The 24,574-nt window shown below is 36.7% G+C and overlaps 5 protein-coding genes across 7 annotated transcripts; 2 read left to right on the forward strand and 3 right to left on the reverse strand.

Annotated features, from left to right (window-relative positions):
* Positions 1 to 6,950: 6,950 nt before the first annotated feature.
* LOC111791841 (delta-1-pyrroline-5-carboxylate synthase) lies at positions 6,951 to 11,871 on the forward strand. 2 transcript variants are annotated; one of them, XM_023673338.2, is made up of 19 exons: positions 6,951 to 7,103; positions 7,741 to 7,812; positions 7,900 to 8,003; positions 8,370 to 8,472; positions 8,582 to 9,021; positions 9,098 to 9,248; positions 9,328 to 9,492; positions 9,607 to 9,684; positions 9,791 to 9,880; positions 9,958 to 10,044; positions 10,127 to 10,213; positions 10,295 to 10,391; positions 10,479 to 10,582; positions 10,669 to 10,744; positions 10,845 to 10,995; positions 11,082 to 11,150; positions 11,245 to 11,311; positions 11,397 to 11,467; positions 11,565 to 11,871. In XM_023673338.2, exons 1-19 carry the CDS (start codon positions 7,053 to 7,055, stop codon positions 11,644 to 11,646), a joined length of 2,145 nt encoding a protein of 714 aa, XP_023529106.1. In that variant the 5' UTR covers positions 6,951 to 7,052; the 3' UTR covers positions 11,647 to 11,871. The 2 variants fall into 2 exon arrangements, with proteins under 2 accessions (XP_023529106.1, XP_023529105.1); XM_023673337.2 differs by lacking the exon at positions 6,951 to 7,103 and adding an exon at positions 7,276 to 7,591.
* Positions 11,872 to 12,005: 134 nt separating this feature from the next.
* Positions 12,006 to 14,184, reverse strand: LOC111791884 (Mitochondrial glycoprotein family protein). Its single transcript, XM_023673386.2, has 3 exons — positions 13,616 to 14,184; positions 12,430 to 12,770; positions 12,006 to 12,338 (listed from the first exon to the last, which is right to left on the reverse strand). Exons 1-3 carry the CDS (start codon positions 13,883 to 13,885, stop codon positions 12,179 to 12,181), a joined length of 771 nt encoding a protein of 256 aa, XP_023529154.2. The 5' UTR covers positions 13,886 to 14,184; the 3' UTR covers positions 12,006 to 12,178.
* Positions 14,185 to 14,336: 152 nt separating this feature from the next.
* On the reverse strand, positions 14,337 to 14,899 carry LOC147793042 (uncharacterized). The gene has a single exon (XM_087122213.1). The coding sequence runs from the start codon at positions 14,827 to 14,829 to the stop codon at positions 14,575 to 14,577; it is 255 nt and encodes an 84-aa protein (XP_086978339.1). The 5' UTR covers positions 14,830 to 14,899; the 3' UTR covers positions 14,337 to 14,574.
* Positions 14,900 to 18,345: 3,446 nt separating this feature from the next.
* LOC111790756 (transcription factor EMB1444) lies at positions 18,346 to 22,535 on the forward strand. 2 transcript variants are annotated; one of them, XM_023671789.2, is made up of 11 exons: positions 18,346 to 18,506; positions 18,717 to 19,203; positions 19,286 to 19,474; positions 19,845 to 19,938; positions 20,037 to 20,078; positions 20,180 to 20,239; positions 20,376 to 21,515; positions 21,610 to 21,714; positions 21,789 to 21,941; positions 22,030 to 22,155; positions 22,225 to 22,535. In XM_023671789.2, exons 2-11 carry the CDS (start codon positions 19,106 to 19,108, stop codon positions 22,312 to 22,314), a joined length of 2,097 nt encoding a protein of 698 aa, XP_023527557.2. In that variant the 5' UTR covers positions 18,346 to 18,506; positions 18,717 to 19,105; the 3' UTR covers positions 22,315 to 22,535. The 2 variants fall into 2 exon arrangements, with proteins under 2 accessions (XP_023527557.2, XP_023527558.1); XM_023671790.2 differs by lacking the exons at positions 18,346 to 18,506; positions 18,717 to 19,203 and adding an exon at positions 19,648 to 19,727 and having other exon boundaries at positions 19,333 to 19,474.
* Positions 22,536 to 22,791: 256 nt separating this feature from the next.
* On the reverse strand, positions 22,792 to 24,179 carry LOC111790757 (tropinone reductase homolog). Its single transcript, XM_023671791.2, has 5 exons — positions 24,097 to 24,179; positions 23,941 to 24,014; positions 23,648 to 23,855; positions 23,357 to 23,573; positions 22,792 to 23,266 (listed from the first exon to the last, which is right to left on the reverse strand). Exons 2-5 carry the CDS (start codon positions 24,012 to 24,014, stop codon positions 22,986 to 22,988), a joined length of 780 nt encoding a protein of 259 aa, XP_023527559.1. The 5' UTR covers positions 24,097 to 24,179; the 3' UTR covers positions 22,792 to 22,985.
* Positions 24,180 to 24,574: the final 395 nt, after the last annotated feature.

The raw sequence follows: 24,574 nt of genomic DNA on the forward strand, positions 1-24,574 counted from the left end.
TATTCGTATTTTTTTGTCCCTTGCAGAAGGCCTTTGCAATAGTGAACTATGAGAAAGCGCTTAGTTCAAAACCGTTGGCTTGACGGAGACCAGGTAACTAATAAGATCCGTAGTTTTTTTTTTTCATTTTTCAAATAAAGTTTCCAAAGTAAATTTTAAAAAACCAACAAATTCATTTCTGAGATTGAGCAACGTAATTTTATCGCTGCTCGCGGATGTCTTATAGAACCAATAGACACTGGCTTTAACTTGGATACATATTTCAGTATGCTTACTACTACAGCATGCAGGGTCACTCAGTTTGATTTTTTTTTTTTTTAATCTGAAATTAGTCATTATCCTGCTGACCATTTTTGGGAGAAAAAAACAAACGGATGAAAATTTCAAATTCGAAAATTTCAAAGGGCTGAAAGTTCTCAAGTTTCGATGGGGGGCTGAAAACATGACACTTGTTATCCGATGTTTGGAAGAAGGTTGTTCCATTATCTGGATACCAAAAGGTAGTGAGTGAATATAATTAGTAAAAGTTGGTGCCTTTAACCACGTGGCTGTCATACACTCGCTAAAATTCGATCAGGGATTCGTAGGCCACTCATATTCCTTCCCTTTGGTATTTTGAGGGACGTTCTGTTTGTTACGAATATTGGAATAGAAAATCCATAGAATTGTTGGAGACTTGAAATACACTATTAGATTCCTACAAATGAAGAATGCAGTCATTAATTTGAGTAGTTGAGATCTCTGGAATGCTGATTGAATTTTAAAGTACACAATGTTTTTTAAGATGAATTTCAGATGAGAAGTTCATGGTTTGGTTTGTAAACAAAAGTATGATTCAGAGAATTAGTTTTTGGCTTCCTTCAGCGTTGCCCCATTGCCTGTCTGTCGTTATCCAATTGTGCTTCATAATAAAAAATAAAAAAAATAGAGCATCAAGGTCGACCTTTTGATGCTAAGAAGCCGCCACGAGGGCCTGCCACGTGCATTTATTGATTGCTCAAAATCTTTGTTTGGTGAGTTGGCTCGCTCTTGCCTGTAGAGTGGTCGGGAAAGTTCTATGCTTTCTTGGCTCTATCCTCAACTTTGATCTCCAAATTTTCTTTCTTAAACAACTAAGCTTGTGGCGTTGAAATTGAAATATAACTTCTTTGGAGGAAACAATTTTATTTTAAAATTATTTTATTTTAAACTTCTTCTTCTTCTTCTTCTTCTTCTTCTTCTTCTTCTTCTTCTTCTTCTTCTTCTTCTTCTTCTTCGTTCTTTCTTTTTTTAATAATTCTTTTTCTGTTAACGAAACTAAGAGGTAATCTGGATTTTGTTTTCCATATTCAAATTCATTCCGTAAAATGTGTAGAACTTTGTTGTGTTCTTTCTCTTTTTTTTCACTTTAAAATTTTGATGTTTTTAAATCTTTCCAGCAGAGACAAAATGAAAAGGGGATATTTGCAATGAATCTTCCCCATCTGAATAATTATTTTCATCAATAAAGAAGTCTCCCCCAAGGGTGTAAAGTTGCATCAAAAAGTAAGTTCCCATTTGCAAGCTGCCTTTTCTTTTCCTAATACCTTCTTTCATATTTCACTTCCATTATAAATTGTGCTTACCCTCTTCAAATTTTCAAATTTAAAGTAATCATTACTACCATTTAGCCTGTGATCATAGCAAAAAAGATGATAGTATTTTAATACATTTTTATGATTAGAATATTCCCCATCAGCAATCTATAAGCAATGTTTCTAGCAGAATCAACTTAATTATGATTTGGAATCCCATTAATGAATAGTATTTTTATGTTTTAATGTTATTGCTCGTGATGTAAACTTCAATTCCAAATCAAATATTTATGATTTTATCATATCATACATAAGAATCCGCAAAGGCAAAAGTGTTGTTCTTCAATTTACATGTGATATGACACTAAATTAGAGGGTAAACGAGGGAATATATGTTCTATCAATCAATGAATTTCCGGGCATGTGTATGCATGAAGATTTGGAGTTGGATGTCTAAACTTTTAACCTATTACTTGGACTAATTGAGATTGTTTTATCCCAAAAGCCAAAATGAATTTGATTTAGGGACAGAGAAGAAGAAAGGGAGGGCGGACAGCGTAGGTGTTAGTTGATTCATTGAGTGACCAGCCTGCTGTGTTAGTTGATTCATTGAGTGACCAGCCTGCTGTGTTAGTTGATTCATTGAGTGACCACAGGCTGGGCCATGTTAAATTCAGCCTCTTTCAACGTAAGCCCATGTTCTCTCTCTTTTTGAGCTGACAGCATCCTTCCCCTTTTTTTATTTTATAAACAGCACAGATTCCTTCTTTTTTTTCTTCCCATCCCATTGGGTTCTGCATCTTTAAACCCTGTAATGACCAGCGACAGACCCATCTTCCCAGTTTCAGCGCCATGAGACCTAAAAGGAAAAGCTTCAATAATAATAATCATCATCATCATCATCATACAGAAGAAGCCTATGGAGAAGAATTACTTGAATTGGGCACAGGCTTTGGGCACTGCTTGGTGTTTCATGCTGTTGTTGGGCCTTTTGTGTTGTTGTCTCAGCACCAAGCCCCGCCATCACGGCGACACCTCCGCCTCTAATTCCAGCTGCACCTGCGACGGCGGCTATGCAGGTGTCTGATTTCACAACAATCTTTCGGATATGGATACGCCTTTTCTTCTTCTTCTTTCAATTTTCATATCAGATTCTTTTCTTTTATTTTGCTGTGATGGGGTTTTAGGTTCTTGATTATCTCTTGTACATAGGAACTGAAACTCATAGTGATCTTTTTTTTCTCTTTCTTTTTCTTTTGGTAGTTCTTTCTTGCTTAGTGGTGTAAACATCGGTATAGAATTGCTTCCGTTGATTGATTCGTTTTTGTGATTAGTGGGTTCAATTCCTGTTCAATAATTTTGTCGTTCTAAATTCATTAATTCCCAGATTGAAAATACTTTTGTAATCCAGTCAATGTGGGGGGAATTGTTTGCCTCTGTCTTAGGTAGTTTCAAAAAAGGAATTGCTGCTGACACCTTTTGGGGGCCATAAGAGTGGCTCTCGGAGCCGCGCAGCCGCTTTGAATTATTTTCTTTCTTGGAGAGATTGATTTGGCACCAACCACTTCCACCCGCCCAATTGCCAATGGATCCTTCTACTATAAACCCTCAGCATAAACTAACTTTTATCCTTTTAATTACTTATTTTAATTTTTGTCAACCAACTTTCCTTAGTTAGCTGTTTTAATTTTTTTTCAAAAGGCTCATGCGAACTCTCTTTAATCCACGCTAGGCTCGAGGAGCCTTCAAACAAAGTACACCGTTTATTCCAAACTGGAGAATTCTATTAACATATTTAAGTTAAGGGCATAGCTATGATACCATGTTAAGAATAACGATCATCTACAATGGTATGATATTGTCTACTTTGAGAATAAAGTGTTGTGGAAGCATCATGTCAATAGATATTAATTAGCTAAGACTTCTCTCTCAATAATCTTCAACACCATCCAAATATCTCAGCTAGTATAGATAGATAGATAGTTTTATACTTGCTCCAACAACGTATATTCAGATCTCATAAATAAATAAAAGACTGAAGAACTCTTATCCATTCACACGCATTATTTGTTAGTTTTTAGTGTCGAATGTGTTGAAGATTATTGAGAGTGAGTCTCACGTTGGTTAATTTAGTGGAAGATCGTGGGTTTATAAGTGAGGAATACCATCTCCATTGATATGAGCTTTTTTTTCTCTCATCAAATCATAAACAAAACATTTCTTTTTTTTTTTTTATAGAAATAATCATTAAATTCCTCCATTGAAAGTTCATTAAGAATGGAATCAATCCCATTAATTTTTGTTTATCTTATCTAATCCCAAAACTGAAGGCTTAATGATCCAAATCCTTGAGTAAATCAAATCTGCCTTGACGCCCAGGTCAGAGGTCACATTCGTTGATTGAAATCGAAGGGTCAACAAACAAAAAGTTAAAATTCAGCGTCAAAAGTATCCATTAATTATAATAAATTGTCCAATCTGAACCACTGTTGAATGAATGTGAATGGTGGGCACACTGCCAAAACAAGTTCAAACTTCAACACCTACCTAACTAATTAATATTCCACCTATATGTATATAAACGACGCCTCTCCTTCCTCAATCTGCAACCCTTAACGGTCCTTTTGGGGTTCAAATTTTGAGTCGCAGCAATGAGTTGTATTTGTTTCCGAGGCCCAAAGGAGAAGAAGAAGAGCAATCAAGCGCATGGCGACAAAGGTGCCCGGAAATTCAGACCTCCGCGGGGATACAGCGGAGGAACTGCAGCTGGTGGTTCCACTACCGGAAATGGTAATTTGACTGTTTTGACTGATCATGATGGCGGTGTCGTTTTGGCGTCCACGTTTGGTTTTGCGGTTGCTGCAGCTGCGGTGGTCGATGCTGGGGAACATGGTGGAAGCTGTGGTGGTGGAGAATGCGGCGGCGCCGGCGGGTGTGGTGGTGGCGGCTGCGGCGCTGGTTGAGATTGTGCCGCTGGTATCGTTTATTGAGATCCTCGCAGCCTTCTTTTTATTCTCATCATGCATTGGCCTTTGTATATAACAAATAGGAAATAAGCACAATTTGAGGAAAGAAAAAAACAAAAACAAATAACGTTATGAAATAGGCTTAGTTTCTTTTTGGGCCATAATTGGGCTTGAATACTATTTTGTTAATTTAAACGAATTGGGCCACAATTGGGCTTTTGGGCCATAATTGGACTTGAATACATTTTGTTAATTTAAACGAAATGGGCCAACATTGGGCTTTTGGGCCATAATTGGACTTGAATACATTTTGTTAATTTAAACGAATTGGGCCAACATTGGGCTTTAATGCATTTTGCGAATCTCAATGTGCTGGGCTATAAAGCCCAATAAATTTAAATGATTAAATATATATTAATATAATTTAAAAGATTAGAAAAATAAATAAATATATATATAAAGAAAAATAATGTGAGTGCTGAAATGATATTATTGTAATGAAAATGTAGAGTAGATGGGCAAATATGATACACGTCTTCAAAATTATTTTAGGTGTAAGGAAGAGAAAAGATGTTTGGTATGGAAGTCCAATTGGTGATTGAGAATTATAATATATAGTTTTTATTTTCATGTAAAATGGAAACAAAATATTTGTATTTTGTGAAACATGTGGGGACAGATCCAAATTTAAACACCAACAGCCAGAGGAAACACTGACCCCAACCACATGCTATTTTTAAAACCAAATTTCAAAACTATTTGTTAGCTTTCAAAATAATAATAATAATAATAATAAATAATATTTAAAATTTTGGAAATAATTTATGAATTTTTCGTTCATATATTAACGATAAAAATTATTTCTTAAAACTTTTATTTATAAACATAAAAAGTGTAAGGCTACTTACAAAATTTCTTAAATATTTTTTAAAACATAATACAAATAATTTTTTTAAAGAAAAGTGAAGAGTATTAAAAATTTAAAAATATTTTTGAAATAAAGTATAATTTACAAATATATTATATATATATATATATATATTTTATATATTTTTATTAATCTTCATTTTTTTTCTGCAAAAACGGATGTGAAATCGAATATCCAATCTGGTAATTGTTTTTTTTCACGGAAAGGTAATAGGGGTGAAATGGTTAAAATAGACAAATACTAATAATAATAATAATATGTGGGTCCCATGAGGTTAAAAGTTTTGGAGTGGTAAAAAAAAACTGGTGGACCTACCGTTGATTACCGCTGCAGAGTATGGTAAACCCATCCATAGTAATGAGTGGGTTCCACCAGTATTTTATTTACATTCCTTAATTAAGATTGTGCGAACAGAAATTGAAATCATTAAAAGGAAAAAAAAAAAAAATTAAATTATGCCTTTTCTTTTTCTTTTTTCTTTTCTCATTGTATTTATTCATTTACTTCCACAAAAACCTCCAACTTTTTTACAATTATAGCTATGTTTTTGTTAATTATTTGATATTAGTATGCATAGCCATGCAATTATATATATAAGTAAGACTAAATTGTGAGGTCCCAGACAATTGAACATGCACGTGTAGGCGACTTGTGTGGTCGAACAAGCTTGATTTCTACCCAAATGATGTTCGGTTGATGAAGTCAAACCTCGCACAAAGTTCAACGAAGCCACAAAGTCGCCTACCCAAGTGAATGAGGCTTGAGTTCCTCCTTAAGGCTTGTCGTGTCAAAATTACGACACTGCAAAGTCGTTGTGTAAGATTATACGTGGGTTGGAGAAGGGAATGAAACATTCTTTACAATAGTGTGAAAAACTCTCTAGTAGACATGTTTTAAAATCTTGAGGGAAAACCCTTCAAGAGAAAGTATAAAGAATACAATATCATAGTCAGACACTTGGTGTGCTAGCGAGGATGGGTCTAAGGGGTTGGATTGTGAAATCTCACATCGGTTGAAGAAGGGAACGAAACATTCCTTTATAAATGTGTGGAAACCTCTCCTTAACAAATGCATTTTAAAACCATGAAAACAATAGTAATTGGTCAAAGTAGAAATTTACAATTTCTTTCAAACGTGACTCGAATGACTCAAAGTCGATCACATGTTAAGGTTATCTACAAAATCCGACTTTTTCTTGTTTTGTTGAGTTAGAACAAGTGTAGCACAATTGTTGGAATGCAATGTACTCACAAGTGAGTCAGAAGTTTATCTCAACACCACAAAATGTTAAACTAACAAAGTATATCATATAATAGTAAAAATATATATAATTATTCTTTAACTCAAAACTCAAATAGTGGAAATTACCATATAAATATATTCATAAAATGGTGATTTTAACATTTATTAATTATTTTTTTCGTAAAATTTTGAGGTTGAAACGCAGGCTTGAAGGCCCTCGTCGTGTTCTCCAACGTCATATTTTTCTGGCTCACTTTCTTGTTTTTGTATTCCCAGATCTGGACAAAGCTTTAAATACACTGTGTGTCCTCTCCATCTTCTCCGCATAAACACTCACTGAGTTACCATACCAACGCGCTCCCCATGGATCCTTCTCGAGTTTTTACCAAGAATGTGAGGCGCCTCGTCCTCAAGGTTTCTATCCCCTTTCTTCATTTTTACATTTCTATCATTCTTTTATTACTTTGTGTTTTTTAAATTTAAAAAAAAAAAAAAAAAAAAAAAAAAAAAAAAAAAAAAGTGAAAACATATAAATATTGTTTTACGTATGTATGGACATAAATCGAAACAACTGAATCCATTCATATTTTTGAAGTAGTTGCATTTTTGGTGCCTTGAATTTCTCCAGAAAGTATACTTGAAATCAAGTTTCCCCCACTTTTTCTCTGCGCCTTTTATAAATACATTTACCACTTCAAATACATCTGCTTCATTGGAGTTTTTTGGAGTTTTTTTTTTATTGTTCCTACAATTTTCTGCTTCGTCTGGGTCGCCTCGTATGTCCCGAGTCGACCCGGTTTCCTCTCCTTCTTTTATTCTTCTTAACCATATATACGTTACCGATGGATTCAACTGACCCTACCAGAACTTTCATAAGAAATATTAAGCGTCTGGTGGTTAAGGTACCCATCATAAATCCTACTCTGTTTTTCTTTTCTAATTCGTCTCCACATTCCCAGAAATGTGGGTTCTCGATTTTACTGCCCAAATGAAATCAATGAACAATGTTGTTACTGAAAAGGTTTTGTTTTGTTTGTGATAATGACTCAAGGTTGGGACTGCTGTGGTTACCCGTGGAGATGGGCGACTGGCATTGGGAAGGCTTGGGGCTCTGTGTGAGCAGGTGAGATTATATTTGGTTTAATTGGGAATATTTTAGATCCATTGCTTTTGTGTTTTTGAGATTAAGAACAAATTCATGGCGGAACAGTTGAAGGAGTTGAACTCTCGAGGGTACGAGGTTATTTTGGTCACATCAGGGGCTGTCGGTCTTGGTCGCCAAAGGCTCAGATACAGAAAATTGGCTAACAGCAGGTTCTCTTCTAAATTCCCCTTTTCCTTTAATTTCTTCCTTTTCTCTGTTGCTTTGTTTCTGTACCACCATCCTTCCCACGTGGACCAATGCCATTGTGACAAGTGTTTCCCTTTTTGATCCGATCTCTTAAGAAATAATTTAGAAAATAAAAATATAAAATCTTCCTCTCACAATTCACCCCATTGGGAAATGGGGTGAACCGGTGAGTCATGTTGGACCCATTTGTAACCACTCAGCGGAAGTCTTTTTGAGAGAGGTTCCACACCTTTATAAGTAATGTTTTTCGTTCCCCTCCAATTGAATCTTGTGAGGCGAGGATGGATCAATGTTGCTTCTCCTGAGAAGGTATATTTTTGTTTCTCCAGCTTTGCAGATCTTCAGAATCCACAAGGTGAATTTGATGGAAAGGCATGCGCAGCTGTTGGGCAGAGTAGCCTCATGGCTCTTTATGATACCATGTTTAGCCAGGTAATAATAGAATTGCATGATCATCTAAAAGCTCTTTATATCAACGTCAGACACAAATGCTTCCTCTGTTCAATTGTTGTTGATAATGTGTTCTTATGCAAATTTGCAGCTTGATGTGACCTCTTCCCAACTTCTAGTGACAGATTCAGTTTTTTGTGATACTGGGTTCAGACAACAGCTTTCTGAAACAGTTAATTCGTTGTTAGATCTTAGAGTGATTCCCATTTTTAATGAAAATGATGCAGTTAGTACTAGGAAAACTCCATATGAGGATTCTTCTGGTATCTTCTGGGATAATGACAGTTTGGCAGGTCTACTAGCTTTAGAACTCAAAGCTGATCTTCTGGTGTTACTGAGTGATGTTGAAGGGCTCTACAGTGGCCCTCCAATTGACCCAACCTCAAAGCTAATCCAGACTTTTGTTAAAGAGAAACATTTAGGGGAAATAACATTTGGTGACAAATCCAGAGTCGGCAGAGGAGGTATGACTGCTAAAGTTAATGCTGCTGTTTGTGCTTCTTGTGCTGGCATTCCTGTTGTCATTACCAGGTATACATAACTCAACCCCATCTTCTCAATTGAGCTGTGATATATCAGTCTAATTCTGATCTGATTTCTGGTGCAGTGGTTTTGCCACTGATAACATAATCAAAGTACTCCAAGGTGAGATGAAAGGAACTCTCTTCCACAAAGATGCCCATTTGTGGACTCTGGTTAAAGAAGTTTCTGCAAGAGAGATGGCGGTCGAGGCACGGGAAAGTTCGAGGCGGCTTCAGGTCAGGGGAACAAACTTCCTTGATATAACTTCTGAATTATATGAGTTTGGACTAAGTTTTGTTTTTTTTTTCTTTCCAGGCTCTCAAGTCTGAGGATAGGAGAAAGATATTGCTGGATGTAGCTAATGCCCTTCAAGATAATGAAGATATGATTATGGCCGAGAACAATGCTGATATTAAAGCTGCAGAGGAGGCTGGATATGAGAAGTCTCTGATATCTCGTTTGGCTCTGAAGCCTGGAAGAGTACTGATTTTTCATCCATGGCTTCAATATCTTTCATAACCATGTCTTTTTTTTTCTTGATCATATGGGAAGAAAATTAAATGGTTTCTTTTTTTTTTTTTTTTTTTTTTACAGATTGAGCTTCTTGCAAACTCCATTCGAAAAATTGCTGACATGGAAGAACCAATTGGTCGCATTTTGAAAAGAAAAGAAGTAGCAATACTACTTAGAACTTGTTTCTTTTTCTATGTTTACTGTTATATTTGAGTTCATGATGCTCCTCTACTATGCCTAGTGATATCTCTGTCATTCCATTCAGATTGCGAGTGATCTTATTTTAGAGAACACCACATGCTCCTTGGGTGTCCTCCTCGTTGTGTTTGAGTCTCGGCCCGATGCTCTAGTTCAGGTCTAATGCTCTCGATGATTCAGTTCAATCGTTCTGCTTGTTGTGAGTACACTATATTGAAGCTCATTGCCTTACAGATAGCTGCATTGGCAATACGAAGCGGAAATGGTCTGCTTCTTAAAGGAGGGAAAGAAGCCAGACAATCAAATGCAGCTCTGCATAAGGTTCATTTTCACCTGGTTATTCTAGCTTCATTATTGGCTTATTTCAATGTACCTTCCCGTTAACGTATTCGACTTTGGTTAGGTCATCACGTCGGCCATCCCCGACACCGTAGGTGGAAAACTTATTGGACTTGTAACATCAAGAGAAGAGATCCCTGATCTGCTCAAGGTTAGGAGGGAAAGAAGTTTATACTTGAATGTTGCTTATTAGCACTGAAAGAAATGTTCTTATAACAACTTGATGGCTCAGCTTGATGATGTGATAGACCTTGTGATTCCAAGAGGAAGTAACAAGCTTGTGTCTCAGATTAAAGAATCCACAAAGATTCCTGTTCTTGGCCATTCTGGTGAGACATCAAGCGCCGTGATATGCTATATATACTCTGCAAACCAGATCTACTACTGAAGATTTCTCTTTTTTTTCCCCTGCACAGATGGTATCTGTCATGTTTATGTCGACAAATCGGCTGATATAGAGATGGCAAAGCGGATAGTGTCCGATTCGAAAGTAGATTATCCAGCAGCCTGCAACGCAATGGTTTGTTTGTTTCAAAGTGCTATCTACGGTCTGCAATATGTTTCATCTTCTTGACTATATAATGTGCATTCCTTGTGTTTTTTCAGGAAACACTTCTAGTACATAAGGACTTGGCAAGTAATGGAGGACTTATGGAACTCGTTGCCGAACTGCGGAAGGAAGGTATAGATGAACCACTTCCTCTTTAACATATCTCGTATCGATTGCTCGATGTCTGGCCATGAACCTTCTGTTGCTCAAGTCTAATTGGTTTCTAATGCAGGTGTGACTCTATATGGGGGACAACGAGCTAGTCAATTACTTAGAATCAGCGAGGCAAGCTCATTCCACCACGAGTACAATTCACTGACCTGCACTGTTGAGATTGTGGATGATGTCTTTGCTGCCATTGACCACATACATCAACATGGAAGGTGACAGAATCTCCCACATGTTAGCTCTGTTTCTTGCCTCAAGGAAATAGTGAACTGAAACTAACCCCTTGATCATATCATGGCAGCTCGCATACAGACTGTATCATCACCAAAGACCAGGAAGTTGCTGAAATTTTCTTGAATCAAGTCGATAGGTATGGTTGCATCTACCTTTTTAGTGCTCTTAACTTGTTCGAGAGGAGGTTAGAGTTTCAAGGGTTGACTCGTGTTTCCTGTTCTCTGCAACAGTGCTGCTGTATTCCACAATGCCAGTACACGATTCTGCGATGGAGCTCGGTTTGGACTTGGTGCAGAGGTAAGCCATTCCCAAACATTCATGGCCGAAAAACCAAGGTCAAATCTTTACTTGTTTCTGATTTCTGGGTATAACGGCGGAACAGGTTGGAGTAAGTACCAGTAGGATTCATGCGCGAGGCCCAGTAGGAGTTGAAGGACTGTTGACAACAAGATGGTAAAATGATTTCTGCAAATAATGTTTGAAAACAGGGATGGTTTGACAAGTTTAAAGTCCATTTTGGTGATGATGTTGTGTGTTTGTGTAAATGTAGGATTTTAAGGGGAAATGGGCAAGTAGTGAACGGCGACAAAGGAGTGACCTACATCCACAAAGATCTCACCCAGAAAAATTGATGGGAGTCGCCACAATGCTCTTGAAGATTCATTTCTTATACCAGCCCATGTTATCATCTCACATTTATTTTTGTCAGTCATTTCCCTTCCTTAAGTTTTATTGCAATCTAGAGATTGAGCTAAGATTTCAACTTAGAGTCAGTCGCAAACTCTTTTGCTTTACTTTTGTAATCATAAACATGACAAAATAATTCAAAAAAGAAAAATGGATCATTTCTTGCCTTACCTCCATTACTCTCCAAATAAGTTCCGTTCTCGCCGATACTCATCTAATTATCAATCAAAAGGCTAAAACGTTCAAACCTACATCACACAATACCTGTTAGCACTTCGAAGGGTGCAAAATATACGAAAAAGTATATGGAAATCTTTCAGGAGTTTCCTCCCAATCCTTTTAAATTAAAATGATGATTTACTATTTATATTGTTCGCAGGATAGTAGGCGAACCCTCCCTACGTAACATCATAATACAAACCCTAAATAATAATAAAAGTCATAACCCTTCTCTAGAAAAAAATCAGTGCTGGTTATTTATTTCTCAATAAAAAATTTCAAGTTCTTCAGCCACATCAAGTACTCTCGGCTGTCTTTGTTGATCATGTACTCGTGCAAAAAATTTGTCGTGCTGGGTTTAATCCCACGAACCTCAAGATATTTGTGGAAAGCTTTCTGCAAGTTCTCGTCCAAATCACTGCAAAGGAGTAAGGAGGAAATTTTTATTTAGCGAACAAATTTTCTCAAGAGAGTAAAAAGAACAAGGATCAAAGGCCAAGTAGACTAACTGGAACTCGGGTCCTTCATATGCAAGCTGATCTTCAGAACCATCTGGTTTCTTGATTGACAAATGGTCTATAGATATTTCATCGGGTAAGGCAGTAACGCCAAATTCAAGACGCTCTCCACTATCCTTGGAAATACTCACGACCAGGGGAATGCTGGATTCTTCGCGAGTCTGCTCATCGTTTTCACCACCGTTATCCTCTTCTTCATCTTCAGCTGAAACATTAGGAATATCAACTTCAACTTTGATAGTTTCATCCTTATACTTTCTATAGAGTGATATGGTTCTTTCTCCAGGATTGTCTTGGATTTCAAAAGGAAACTCTTCTGGAATTTCGTCTACCTGCAATACAAGAGCATCCATCGTTACAAACTTCCAATGATAATATTCAAAGAGAACCGAGCCTGTAAATTGTTTTAGACTCCAAGTAGGCAGCCCAAGGGTCACCATAACGCATTAAGGAGAAATATTTCTTAGGTCTTAAACTAACACAAAATCACCAATCATATAGGACAAGGATGGCTCCGAATCTAGGGTGGTTGAACTTGGATCTATAGGGGAACAAGCACATTGTCCAGGACCATTTTCGATAACGAAAACTTATAACGAGCAATGACAGGCAAATTGCTACAGAAGGCCGTAAACCAAAGAAAATCTCAGTTTCAAGCAAAGTTCTTGTTAAACAGAAAAATGGAATAACACTAAGGTAAAAGCCACAAGCATGATGGATATTGCTTACCAATAAATTCACTCAAATATACAGGAAGAGCAAAATACAACGGTTTACGAGTTCGTAAGTACAAATCGTACTTCTACACGTCCAGAAAGCACAAAGTGTCTTAAGAGAGGAACTAGGAATCGTGCAGAAGTAACATTTAAAGCACCCACCGTGAATTACACAAGTTCTCGTGGGATGGACCGAAGTAGGCATTACGAAAGATCCCAAGTTCATAAGAACATGAACTTAATGCTTTTTGCAAGAGAATTCAAAAACTTATAAGACTAAATGAACTTGATCAACTTCAGAAATCAGCTCAAGGAAGAAAAAAACTTGCTAAATTGAGAAATTCGATAAAATGCATCGCAAATTTTAGACATGAGTACAAAGATCTCCATCTCGCGCAGAAAGGAAAAACAAAATAACGGACAATTCACATGGGTTGATAAGCAACTGATAGAGAAGTTACGCTGTTCTGATCATCTTCCTCGGCGCATTTAATCTCAGACTCAAGAACTCGAATCAGAGTAACTTCGGCGTTGTTTTTGGCAGGCGCGGCAGAATAAGAACGAAAAAATGGGAGAAAAAAATCCGTGTTAAGCTCTTTCCTAAAACTGCGGTTCCCAATAGTGATAGCCACAGAGATAGCATGGTGGAAGCTTCTAGGAGTCGCAACCGAGCGTAGGGCGAGGGGCAACACCGACGTGGAAGCCCTACGTAGAATCGAATTCAAAGCCATTTTTCTAATTGGTATCGCAAGGAAGACGAATTTGTTTGCAGAAACAGTAGGGTTTTGGCCCTTTGGAAGACGAAGAACGGAAGGGTTTTACTTCCGTATATTAATATTAATTTTTGCCTTCTTCCTCGTGTTGATGGGCCAGCCCAAATAACCACGCAATGGGCTCTTGGTCCACTATAATCCGGCCCAATTCTTTTATTCTTATTTTTTTAAAAAAAATGGAGATAAATAATTGAACGAAAACCAGAGGATATTAAAAGCCTCGCCGGCATTCAGCCTTTTCCTGTCATCACCTGGGGCCACTGATATGTAAACCTAAGCACCGTCTCATTAAACTACAAGACTTTTTCTTTCTGCTTTCTTTTTTTATGGGTTCCTTTGGATTTGACAGCCAACTACTCCAAATGGCCATTCAAAAATATCAAACAAGAAAAGAAGTAAAACAGAGGCATCCACAGCAAAGAAAGCAATTACATTAATCAATATTCACAACTTTAAGGAGATACCCATCTCCATCACTTTCAGATCCAAGCGCCGGTGCCTTTCGGCTTTCCAAACACTTGAGATCCTTTTTGTTTTTCTAGACCAGACAAAATATAACCGACATATTACAAATTAAACACTTTTTTTTTTTTTTTTTTTTTTTTTTTTTCCTTTTCTCCTCATCAAACTCACCGCCGGTGGTTGAATCAGGCGGCAACCCGACGAGGCGTCAGATGGCGGAGCGGCGACTGAACTCCGGTGGAAATCAGAATCTGGGTGGTAGTGGAAGAAGGTGAGGCGGCGGAATATGAGCCGTCTTGAAATCGGCCGGAATCACCGCTGGGAAGTCTGATGTAGGACGTGGACGGGGAGTCGCAGAGCCATGATCGAATCGCCGGTACTTGTTTTTCGTTCTTGTATTGAACAATCGCTTTGTAGACAAAGGGAATTATACCTTCCATGTGGGAGAGAAAAACGAAAGCGAGGAGTTTCAACTTCGAAAGTTGAAGAGAAAATGGGAGAGGGGATTGGTTTAAAATGGGAGAGGAGATAGACGATGATGAGGTGGCGTAATCGTATGGAGCCCAGGTGTTTACGCTAAGCCACGTAAGACTTGGACGACAAAGGAAAACCAGCCCATAGGTAAAAGTAATATTGAAAGCTCTATTTAAACTATAGTCCTTATCCTCTCCCATATTATCCCACTCCCACCAAATCTTTCTCTTAATCTTCAATTTGACTTTTCAAACTAATTATGTTATTTATTTATTTTCAAATTAATTATATATCAGTCTTAAATGGATTTGTGAGAAATGTGAATAAATTAATTTGTGCCAATCAATTAGATTTTAAAAATTATTTTTATTTTTAATTATTTTTCAAATAATGTGGTTTGTGGGTTTATGGTTGTTTTTCTATGGATGGCTTTGAAGTAAGGAAATAAAATTTGTGATTTGTTGTACTAAATTATAATTATAATATTATAATAAAGGTTTGTGATTTGATTAATGGTGTATAAATGAAGCATCTCACCGCCAAACAAATTATTTAATTATTGTTCATTGTTGGTGCTCAGCATGATTAACAAGAGTGTCATTACCTAATTTGTGCTCCAATTTATATTTCTACAAAATCTCTATTTAATTTTTTTATATATATTTCTAAATAAAACTAAATTTATTTTTTAATTTTTTATTCAATATTTATATTTTGTGTAATTCTGTCGGTTGCGAACAAAATTGAGAGAGCTAAATCAAGTTGAACTGGTAATTAAAAATATGTATAAATCCAGTAGGCTGTGTGGTCCTAAGCCGTGGGCAGGTAGATGAAGGTCGCTGTCGGCCTCATGTGAAGAGAAAACCATTTGCCTGCGCCACAGTTTATTTCAAAGAGACCGAGAAGGGGTCAATTTTAATGATGGAATAATAATAAATAATTATTCATATTAATAATTCCTCTAATTTAGTCCGTTTCTACAATAATACAAATCTTACTTTATATGTCATGTGTTGATTTTAGTTGCTTCTAGAGAAGCGTGTGGGTTAAATCCGGCCCAGTTTATTGATTTCTCGGCCCGTAAGAAATGGGCCCAATATAGAGAGGGTATTCACGTAATGCCTCACTGTATTTTTAAATTTTTATTATTAACTACTTTAAATCATGGGTAATACGAAATTTAGACATTCTAATCAAAAAATGTTTTTTAAGTACCAAAATATTTTAATAAAAACTAAATGAGCAATAGTCAAATAAAAAATAGTGTAAATTTAAGCTTAAGGGACCTATCACTTAAATAAATAAATTAATTAAAAAAGTTATGCTTTTATTAAATACATTTTCTTTTTATAGGACCAATAATTTCGCGACATTCTTTTGAAACCTTTCTAAATCAGTTTATTTAAAAGCATTTGTGGATGGAACGATACAAGTTAAGCTTATAGGTTAAATGATTTTATATAAATAAAAATATAATATTATATCTAATAAAGGACAAAGACATGGCCACCAGCTTTTATATTGGTTCATCTTCGAATCAAATCTGTATCGCTTAGACACTATTTGTAATTGCGAGAGATCGAGAGAAATACAAGTGTCACCAAATGCCGAATTCAAATTTCAAATTCTAAACATGGGGTGTTAGAATAAATGTAAGTCCATTATCCTTAATATTAAGTCATCGTAGCTTAAAATAAGAGAAAGTGGTGGTACATTACGTCAACAACCTTATCTTAACCAAGGGAGAATTTTTGTTCATTTAGGAAAGTGCCCAAAATGCTGACCAGAAGGGTATAGGTGTACGTGCCTTTCACTATTAAATCATGTCTTGGTGTGTGCCTTAAATTTCACTCCACAGGGTCTCCCACCATACGCTACATAAAGCAGAGGTGTCCCTTTCTTTGTGGGGTACCCTCTCCTCCAACCCTAGGACAGTAACCCATTCAAGCATTAATTACTATTTTTTGGTTTTAAAGGAGTTAAAGTTAAAAAATAAAATTTGATAATTAACTGTTTTGCAATTAATTAAACATTTGGAGCATTAATTACTATTTTGTCCACGCACTAGAGGATTCCGATAATTATTGTTTTTTTTTTTTATAATTATTTCTTTTAGATAATGCTATTGGTTGATGGAAGGACAGATTAAGTTGTGGTTCCAAAATCTCAAACAGTTGCTTTCTTCGTTTGCCGTCATTGCATTTTATTAATAACTAATATTGCAATTTAGGACATTCAAATTGTCATTTTTTTAATCAATTTTTAATTAAATTTGTCAACTTGATCGCCTCATTTAAATGTTATCGTAATTTTAATACTTTAGAATAGTATTTTTTTTTTAATTAAAAAACAAGGAAACCAATGTTTTTACATAAATACCATAAGAAAATGCACTATATAAACCCATAGGAATAAATTATTAAAAGAAAATAAAAAAAAGTGGAGTGGTGGATTGGGTCCAACTGTAACACAATAATGGTAGTGTTAGATTAGGACCGTTGGATTAGAATATTCCTTAAATTGGAAAATCATATATCCATACAACAAGTTTGATTGTAAAATTCAATGAATCCAAGAATACCCCATCGCTATCATTCCATTTCCAATCTCTAATTTATGACTTTTCTCTGTTCAGATATTCAATTAAAATGACTCTTCAAAAAGTCGGTGCCACGTGTATTTATTATAATATATGCTGTCTTGTAATATTATTTCTTTAAAAAATAAAATACAATATTAATACACGGTAAAATTTTAAAGCCACAATCAATATTTGATTTTAATTATTATAAATTCCAATTTCACTGAGCACCTACTTATTTTCTATTTAAAACATTAAATATAAATTATTTTATTAATGAAATGATGTAAAGATAGTTAGGTGAAGGCGGCAAGGAAAAGCTATATGATACTATTTTTTATAATAATAATTTTTTTTTTTTAAAAGTGAGTTTACTGAAAAATATTATCTTTTATGTTTGTTGGATGATTGTATTTATTTGCAATGATGCAGCACAAAAATTGAATAAATATAAATATGACCCCAAAACATAATAATAATATGAAAAGTAGACTTCTAATCTATCAAATTTATTTTTAGAAACAATTTCATTTTGTTTATAAAATTCAGTAAATAAAATTAATTTGTGAATTGAAAAAATTAAAACTGAAAGTGTTATGAGAGATGAAGAAAAAAATCTAAAAAGAAGATATAACTTTTAAAAAGTTGGAAATTAATAGAAATATTAAAGTGAAAAATAATGAAGCTTTTAACATAGCAGCAATCGGATAAGAATTACTGTTGTAAAGGTCATGATGGTAAAAAAAAAAATTGCATTAGAAATCTATCCGGACTCGAGAAGTTGCTAAAAGTAAAAATTTAGAGGAGATTTAGAATCCGGATAGAGAGTGGACCAGGCGGCGACTGGTGACTGGTGACCGGTGGTGGAGGTTGGTGTATATAAAAAGGTGATTGCGCGTGAAATGGAAAAGGCCAATATAGCACTCAGCCGCTCCATTTTCTCATACGAACTGTTTGCTATTTTTCTCTGCACAAAGAAAAAGAAAGAGACAGGCCATGGAATCTACCGAGTTTGAACACTCTCGAATTGTCTGATTCTGAAGCTAAACTTTCATCAAACCGGTAACTCTCTCTCTCTCTCTCTCTCTGAACTGTTGATTGGTTTCCCAGAAAACGGGAGGCTAATAAAAAGTAGAGAATTCTTCTGTATTTCAAGCGTATGTGTTGAACTCGGTCATAATGACAAACTCTGAGGGCCATTGTTGTGTTCTACTGAAAACTACGCAATTCTTTTGGCGAATAATCTGATCATCTGTTTTTTCATCCTCCCAGATCACCACAAGTTGAGAATTCTTCTGTCCGTTGGATCTGCTTCATTTTCCTTCTCATTGCTGATGAAGAGTGAATTCCAAATTGTGAATGAAACTGAGCCCTTGTCTGTTTCCTGTAGATTTTAACTGTATTAGAGTTGGTAATATTTGATAGTGCCAAGAATAGAGGGGAGCGGGGGGTTTTCTTCAGCGATGGGATTATGGCTATTAGCTTCAACTGGGCCACCAATTAAACGAAGAGCGGGTTTAAGAATAAAACAGGCGGGTCGAAGTTCATATAGCGGCAGCTAGTGGAGGTTTTTTTTCCCTTCTGGTTAATCTATATTTCGTTAGTTTCGAATTTGTTCTGCATATTTGTGTGCTCTGGAAGAGTAAGCGCTCAAGCGAAGGATGGAGACTTCGGCTCTCAACCAGCTCTTGAGAAGTCTTTGCAGCAATTCACAATGGATTTATGCTGTGTTTTGGAAGATTAAGTATCATAGTTCAACGTAAGATTCTTGATATATCTATATGTTTATGGCTTTATTCCATAGTCAGTCTGTTTAACTTTTGAACTTTGATTATCATCAGGATATTGACTTGGGAAGATGGGTATTGCAATTATTCAGAATTGGAAAATCATATGGGACGCGCAACAGATTATGGAATGATTAAAGACAGGGATGAACATGTTTCGTCATACTATGGTGATTCTGGAAATTGTTCAGTTGATCCAGCAGTGGCTGATATGTTTTGCCGTCAATATGCCTTGGGAGAGGGGTAAACTCCTATTTATTGTCACTTTCAGCTCGAATCTTGTGTGCTTGGCTTTTCCAACGAAAGTTGATATGTCTGAAACTTTGCAAATGTTTACTTTTCTAGCTAATTTTGGCCTATGTTTGGATTTTTCCTTGCTGAATCTTCAAATGAAGGTTTTTGAGGACTTGATGCAGATTCCATTGTTGCCATGGCTATCATCTCATGCTACCATGGACTTTAGTTTGCAGTTGTGGATCCATTACCATCAGTCCTTGTAACCTTCATATTTCTTAGAATTATTTTAATGAGTGAACAGTGCTTAAGATGTACTGTTCTTTCAAATATCTTAGTTTACGTGCCTAATTTTTATCTTATTCGAACCTTACATCAGGACTGTGGGAAGCGTGGCAAATTCTGGAAATCATAGTTGGGTTTTCCTTGAAAATATTTTTACCAGCGATTTAACCTCTGCTTCTATTTACGAGGTGTGTGCGGATTTCACTTTGGTTTCCATATAAGAACGTAGCTATTTTAGTTTTCCAAAAATGGGGCATTAACATAATTTATCGTGTCTTTGCTTCAGGGTCCTACCGAATGGCTAATTCAATATGCATCTGGTATCAAGGTAGTATAGTTTTGATATCACCTCATGTTGTTACCCTTAGGTGCATTTGACATAAAACACGTGTTTTGCTTTCAACTTAAAGATCCTGTATTCATTTGCAGACTATTCTATTGGTGCCCGTTCTCCCTTTTGGAGTGTTGCAGCTTGGCTCATTGCAAATGGTTTGTATTTTTCTGAACTTCGGTGTGTGTCAAAAGTTCCGTTCTTTTAAATGTCAAGTCTATTGATTGTTTAAGGCTCCTCGGGTACAATACTTTAAACAACAATTTGATTCCTCCCTGCTTAATTGAATCTCAGGTTACCGAAAATCTATCGGTGGTTGCTTCTATTAAAGACAGATTCAGTGCTATTAACTTCATTGATGGAAATGCTACAAGTATTGCTCCACACAAGGGTGCTTGGCCTCTCTGTGCGTCAGTTGTGCCTAGTCCCTTTGAGAGCTTGGATGAGCAAGCGAACTTTACCACTTATATGATGGAAGCTCAAAATCACGGGGCTATTGAGAATATTAAACCACCAGTGCCAACTCTTAATCCGTCTGTAACCATTCAAGATGAACTGACTGTAACTAGAAGAATTCGGCTGGAAACTCTTCACGGTGAAGGTGACATGCTAAGGATTAATATGGAAGCGTCATTTGCTCCACTTTATCAATCTATTAAAGCTGGTGAACTGGAGTTTTCTGATTTATTTTCACTGGAATCACTGCTACCACCTTGCAGTCGGTTGAGAAACGATGAGACTGGATTAATTGAGAGTACACCTCGAATTGTTAACTCTTATCCTGTGGACAATGTAGTTGAACAGCAATCAGGACAAAATCTTGTGACCAAGAAAGAATATGGCACTGCAGATAGTTTATTTAGCTTTCCTGATGACTGTGAACTACAGAAAGCATTTGGACCAGCATTTTTTGCACAGAAACATACTACTGATTTCTCATATGATTTATCTAGCACAATCAACGATACAACCTCAAGTGTGTTGAGCAGTAGAGATTTCAAGGAAGGTGATATTGAGCTTCTCCTGGAAGCTATGATGCCTGCATTTCCTAATTCAGTCGATACATTTTCGAATAACACAATCAATGGCAGAATTGCCCCGGTCGTAAGAAATTCGAGTCTTTCTGCTAAAACATGTGAATCTGAATCAAGCGCAATGGTAATGGATGATCCAGCCCTATGGATCTTTCCTGAATCCACGGCGACTGAAATAGGCAGGAAAACTTTAACTAGTTTGTCGACATCAAACTCTACAGTCATCAACGAGCTGGAAGAAAATGACCGTGACATCACTCGACATAGGAAAGGGATGAAACGTTTCAATTGTAGCCCTGAGATCAAAGTTACTTCTAAGACAAGACAAAGGCCAAGGGATAGACAATTGATCCAGGATCGTATCAAAGAGTTAAGGCAAATGGTCCCAAATGGTGCTAAGGTAGGTGTACTCTTAAGGAACTGCCACGGTGTGTCAATTTGAGTTTTGTTTGCTTCTTTTCCCTAAGTTTTCCTTTTTGTCTAATGGCAAACAGTGCAGCATTGACGGTCTCTTAGAGAAAACCATAAAGCACATGCTATACTTACAACGGGTAACTGATCAAGCCGAGAAACTGAAGCAACTTGCCCAGCAAGAAGAGGTATATATAAGAATAAATGTCTTTTAGCCTTAGAATTTAGTATACTACTTGAATGCCTTGAAATGCTTTTATAGGGTTTTGATTCTGAGTATTGCACTGATCTTGAGAATGAGAGCTTTCAATCAAATGGGACAAGTTGGACCCGGGCGTTTGATATTGGGAGTGAGCTCCAAGTTTGCCCCATAGTTGTAGAGGATCTAGAATACCATGGACACATGCTTATAAAGGTTTTTGTTGATTTCCTTTTAAATGTCTTTTTCTCAGAAGCTGCTAGCGTGTGTTTTAATACTATTTATCGATATCAACACCCTGTAGATGCTATGCAATGACACGGAACTGTTCTTAGAGATCGCTCAAATAATCCGAAATTTGGAATTAACAATATTGAAGGGTGTGGTTGAACGCCATTCAAACAACTCTTGGGCTCATTTCGTTGTGGAGGTATGGAGTTTATAGTTCTATTCAAATTGGCGAACGTAAAGTTAACGTTTTTGTTGAACTTTCTAACAGGCTCCAAGGGGGTTTCATAGAATGGATGTTTTCTGGCCTCTGATGCATCTTCTCCAGCGCCAAAGAAATCCCATCTCATGCAGGATCTGAGGCCACATCCTCCATGTCAAGTAGATATGATGGTGAAGTTGATGGAGAGTGAAACATTTGTTGTTCATTAAGTAACATTTTCCTTGTAATGTATAGTCGACCTGCAGAATTTGATCAAACCCAAAAGACTGGAAACATGCACGCATACGTTTATTTGCATGCAACTGAAATCTGTATATATACTATAATCTTATAAATATTAGCTTTTCACCTTTATGACATTTTTTTTTCTTTGCTAATTCAAGTTTTTTAGTCTATTGGTATGCTTTGTTTTAGGAGGCTCCTTGAGAGGGCATCTTTGGTGTCAGCTGTTGGCAATGACTGATGCGTTGTTGGGTTTGGATGTAAGATATGGAGTTTTAAGTTACTGACCCACCGCCTTAAGGCGACCACGTGAGTCATTCACCATGCTTTGGGTTTTAATTCAACCATCGAGGAGGATATGATATTAATTCATCTTTTGTCCAAAACTTAAAATAGAAAATGAAAGCTCAAAGGCGGACCTTATCTCATCACATGGCCGATATTCATACATTTTATTTTCTTTCAGACTGAGACACTGTGCCTACTGTTTAACGTTTTGCTTTCTGGCTTTGACCACTTCCGATGATACACATAAACTGAAAACATTGCTACATTACACCACACAAATGCACAGCCCATACTGAAGTCTAGCCCCCACCGGCAGTGTACCCACCATCCACACAAATGACCTGCCCAGTCACGTAAGAAGCCGCAGGAAGGCACAGAAACGCCACCACTGAAGATATCTCATTCGCCTCTCCAATTCGACCCGCCGGCGTCCGCTCCAGCAGCCGACTATATTCCTCCACAACCGCCGCATCCGGCTTAGAAATTGTAGTCTTCACGGCCCACGGAGCCACAGCGTTGACACGAATATTATCCTTCGCCCATTCGCACGCCAAGTTCTTCGTGATTTGGTTAATCGCCCCTGCAATCGAAATACAAACCCACAAACCGTCAAAGAACAATCTTGAATCTTCCCATCATTCATTACCCACAGATTTATCTAACCCCATACCTTTGGATGCCGCATAGATTGATACTTTTGGTAAAGCGACGACTCCCGCAACGGACGACACAAAAACAATACTTCCATAACCAGACGCCTTCAAAAATGGATACGAAATTTGGGAGAGATGATAAGGGGCCTCAAAATTGGTGCTCATTATATTATTGTAATCTTCGGTTGTGTGCTCTGCTGCTGATTTCAGTGTTACCGTCCCTGCGTTGTTCACCTTAAAACCAACCACCCATTTTCAGAATTTAGCATTTTGGGTTTGTAAAGAAAATAAATGAGAGATAGAATTACGAGAATGTTGAGCTTTCCATTGAAGATGGAAGAGACAGTGGTAATGAGCTGCTCTCGCTGAGATCTTGAAGAGAGATCACAAACAGAGCCACTGACTTCGAACCCCTTTCGCTCCCATTCTTTAACCCTTTGGTCCAGCTCTGTTTGGTTACGCGAACAGGTGTGTACGGCAGCCCCAAGTGAAGCAAGCTCTTCAACTATGGCGTATCTGAAAACAAAATAAAACAAAACAAGTAAGAACATAAACAGATGAACGGTATGAGAAGTGGGATTGATAATGATTGGAGGGCGACCCAATGCCTCGGGTTCCGCCGGTGACGAGGGCGGTGAAGCCGTTGAGAGACCATCTTTGAATCGGGGAACTCATCTGCAGCGAATTGAAGAATGAAATGGATATTTTAAGAGATTGAAAAGATAATATTAAAATATGGAGAGATAAAGATTCTCACAATTAATGTCGTCCTCCTTCTTCCTTCCACGAGGGTACTATATGAGTGTGTTGTTCAAATCTTACTGTCCATAGCGACATGCTACTTGCATGTCAAATCTCTTATTTTGTATCGTTTGATGTTTTTTTTTTTTTTTCGACTTTGATGTATTTATTTTTAAAAATACGTCTACAAAAATATTAAACGAAAAAAAAAAAAAAAAAACATATTTTCCCATGTTATGGGCTTCTATCCCCCAGTTCTTTTTGTGTGAACCGTGTGGTTGGTTTTTGGGCTGGGCCTCAAAGATCCTAAAAAGCCCACAATCCACGGCTCGATTTACTTTTTGGGCTGGGCCTCAAAGATCCTAAAAAGCCCATACAGGCATAACGCGTGCTTAATTCAAGATCTTTGATTATATTTGATTTTTTTTTTTTTTTTTTTTTTTTTTTTTTTTTATAAATATAACATGTATAATTAATTATTTAAGATATTATTT

Source organism: Cucurbita pepo, chromosome 3, assembly GCF_057944985.1.
Source record: "Cucurbita pepo subsp. pepo isolate OVF chromosome 3, ASM5794498v1, whole genome shotgun sequence".
Taxonomy (NCBI): domain Eukaryota; kingdom Viridiplantae; phylum Streptophyta; class Magnoliopsida; order Cucurbitales; family Cucurbitaceae; genus Cucurbita; species Cucurbita pepo.

Excerpts from the sequence above, each read along its gene's own strand:
- LOC111790757 (XM_023671791.2), bottom strand. The coding sequence starts at position 24,014 with ATGAGTTCCCCGATTCAAAGATGGTCTCTCAACGGCTTCACCGCCCTC. Across the intron at positions 23,856-23,940 it reads GGCGGAACCCGAGGCATTGG|ATACGCCATAGTTGAAGAGC; the intron begins GTCGCCCTCCAA and ends TTTTGTTTTCAG. Across the intron at positions 23,267-23,356 it reads AATCTATGCGGCATCCAAAG|GGGCGATTAACCAAATCACG; the intron begins GTATGGGGTTAG and ends TTTCGATTGCAG.
- LOC111791841 (XM_023673337.2), top strand. The coding sequence starts at position 7,532 with ATGGATTCAACTGACCCTACCAGAACTTTCATAAGAAATATTAAGCGT. Across the intron at positions 7,813-7,899 it reads TTGGGGCTCTGTGTGAGCAG|TTGAAGGAGTTGAACTCTCG; the intron begins GTGAGATTATAT and ends ATGGCGGAACAG. Across the intron at positions 10,045-10,126 it reads CAAATGCAGCTCTGCATAAG|GTCATCACGTCGGCCATCCC; the intron begins GTTCATTTTCAC and ends GACTTTGGTTAG.
- LOC111791884 (XM_023673386.2), bottom strand. The coding sequence starts at position 13,885 with ATGGCTTTGAATTCGATTCTACGTAGGGCTTCCACGTCGGTGTTGCCC. Across the intron at positions 12,771-13,615 it reads AGGAAGATGATCAGAACAGC|GTAGACGAAATTCCAGAAGA; the intron begins GTAACTTCTCTA and ends CTTGTATTGCAG. Across the intron at positions 12,339-12,429 it reads TATGAAGGACCCGAGTTCCA|TGATTTGGACGAGAACTTGC; the intron begins GTTAGTCTACTT and ends ACTCCTTTGCAG.
- LOC147793042 (XM_087122213.1), bottom strand. The coding sequence starts at position 14,829 with ATGGAAGGTATAATTCCCTTTGTCTACAAAGCGATTGTTCAATACAAG.
- LOC111790756 (XM_023671789.2), top strand. The coding sequence starts at position 19,106 with ATGGAGACTTCGGCTCTCAACCAGCTCTTGAGAAGTCTTTGCAGCAAT. Across the intron at positions 20,079-20,179 it reads AATATGCATCTGGTATCAAG|ACTATTCTATTGGTGCCCGT; the intron begins GTAGTATAGTTT and ends ATTCATTTGCAG. Across the intron at positions 21,942-22,029 it reads ATGGACACATGCTTATAAAG|ATGCTATGCAATGACACGGA; the intron begins GTTTTTGTTGAT and ends AACACCCTGTAG.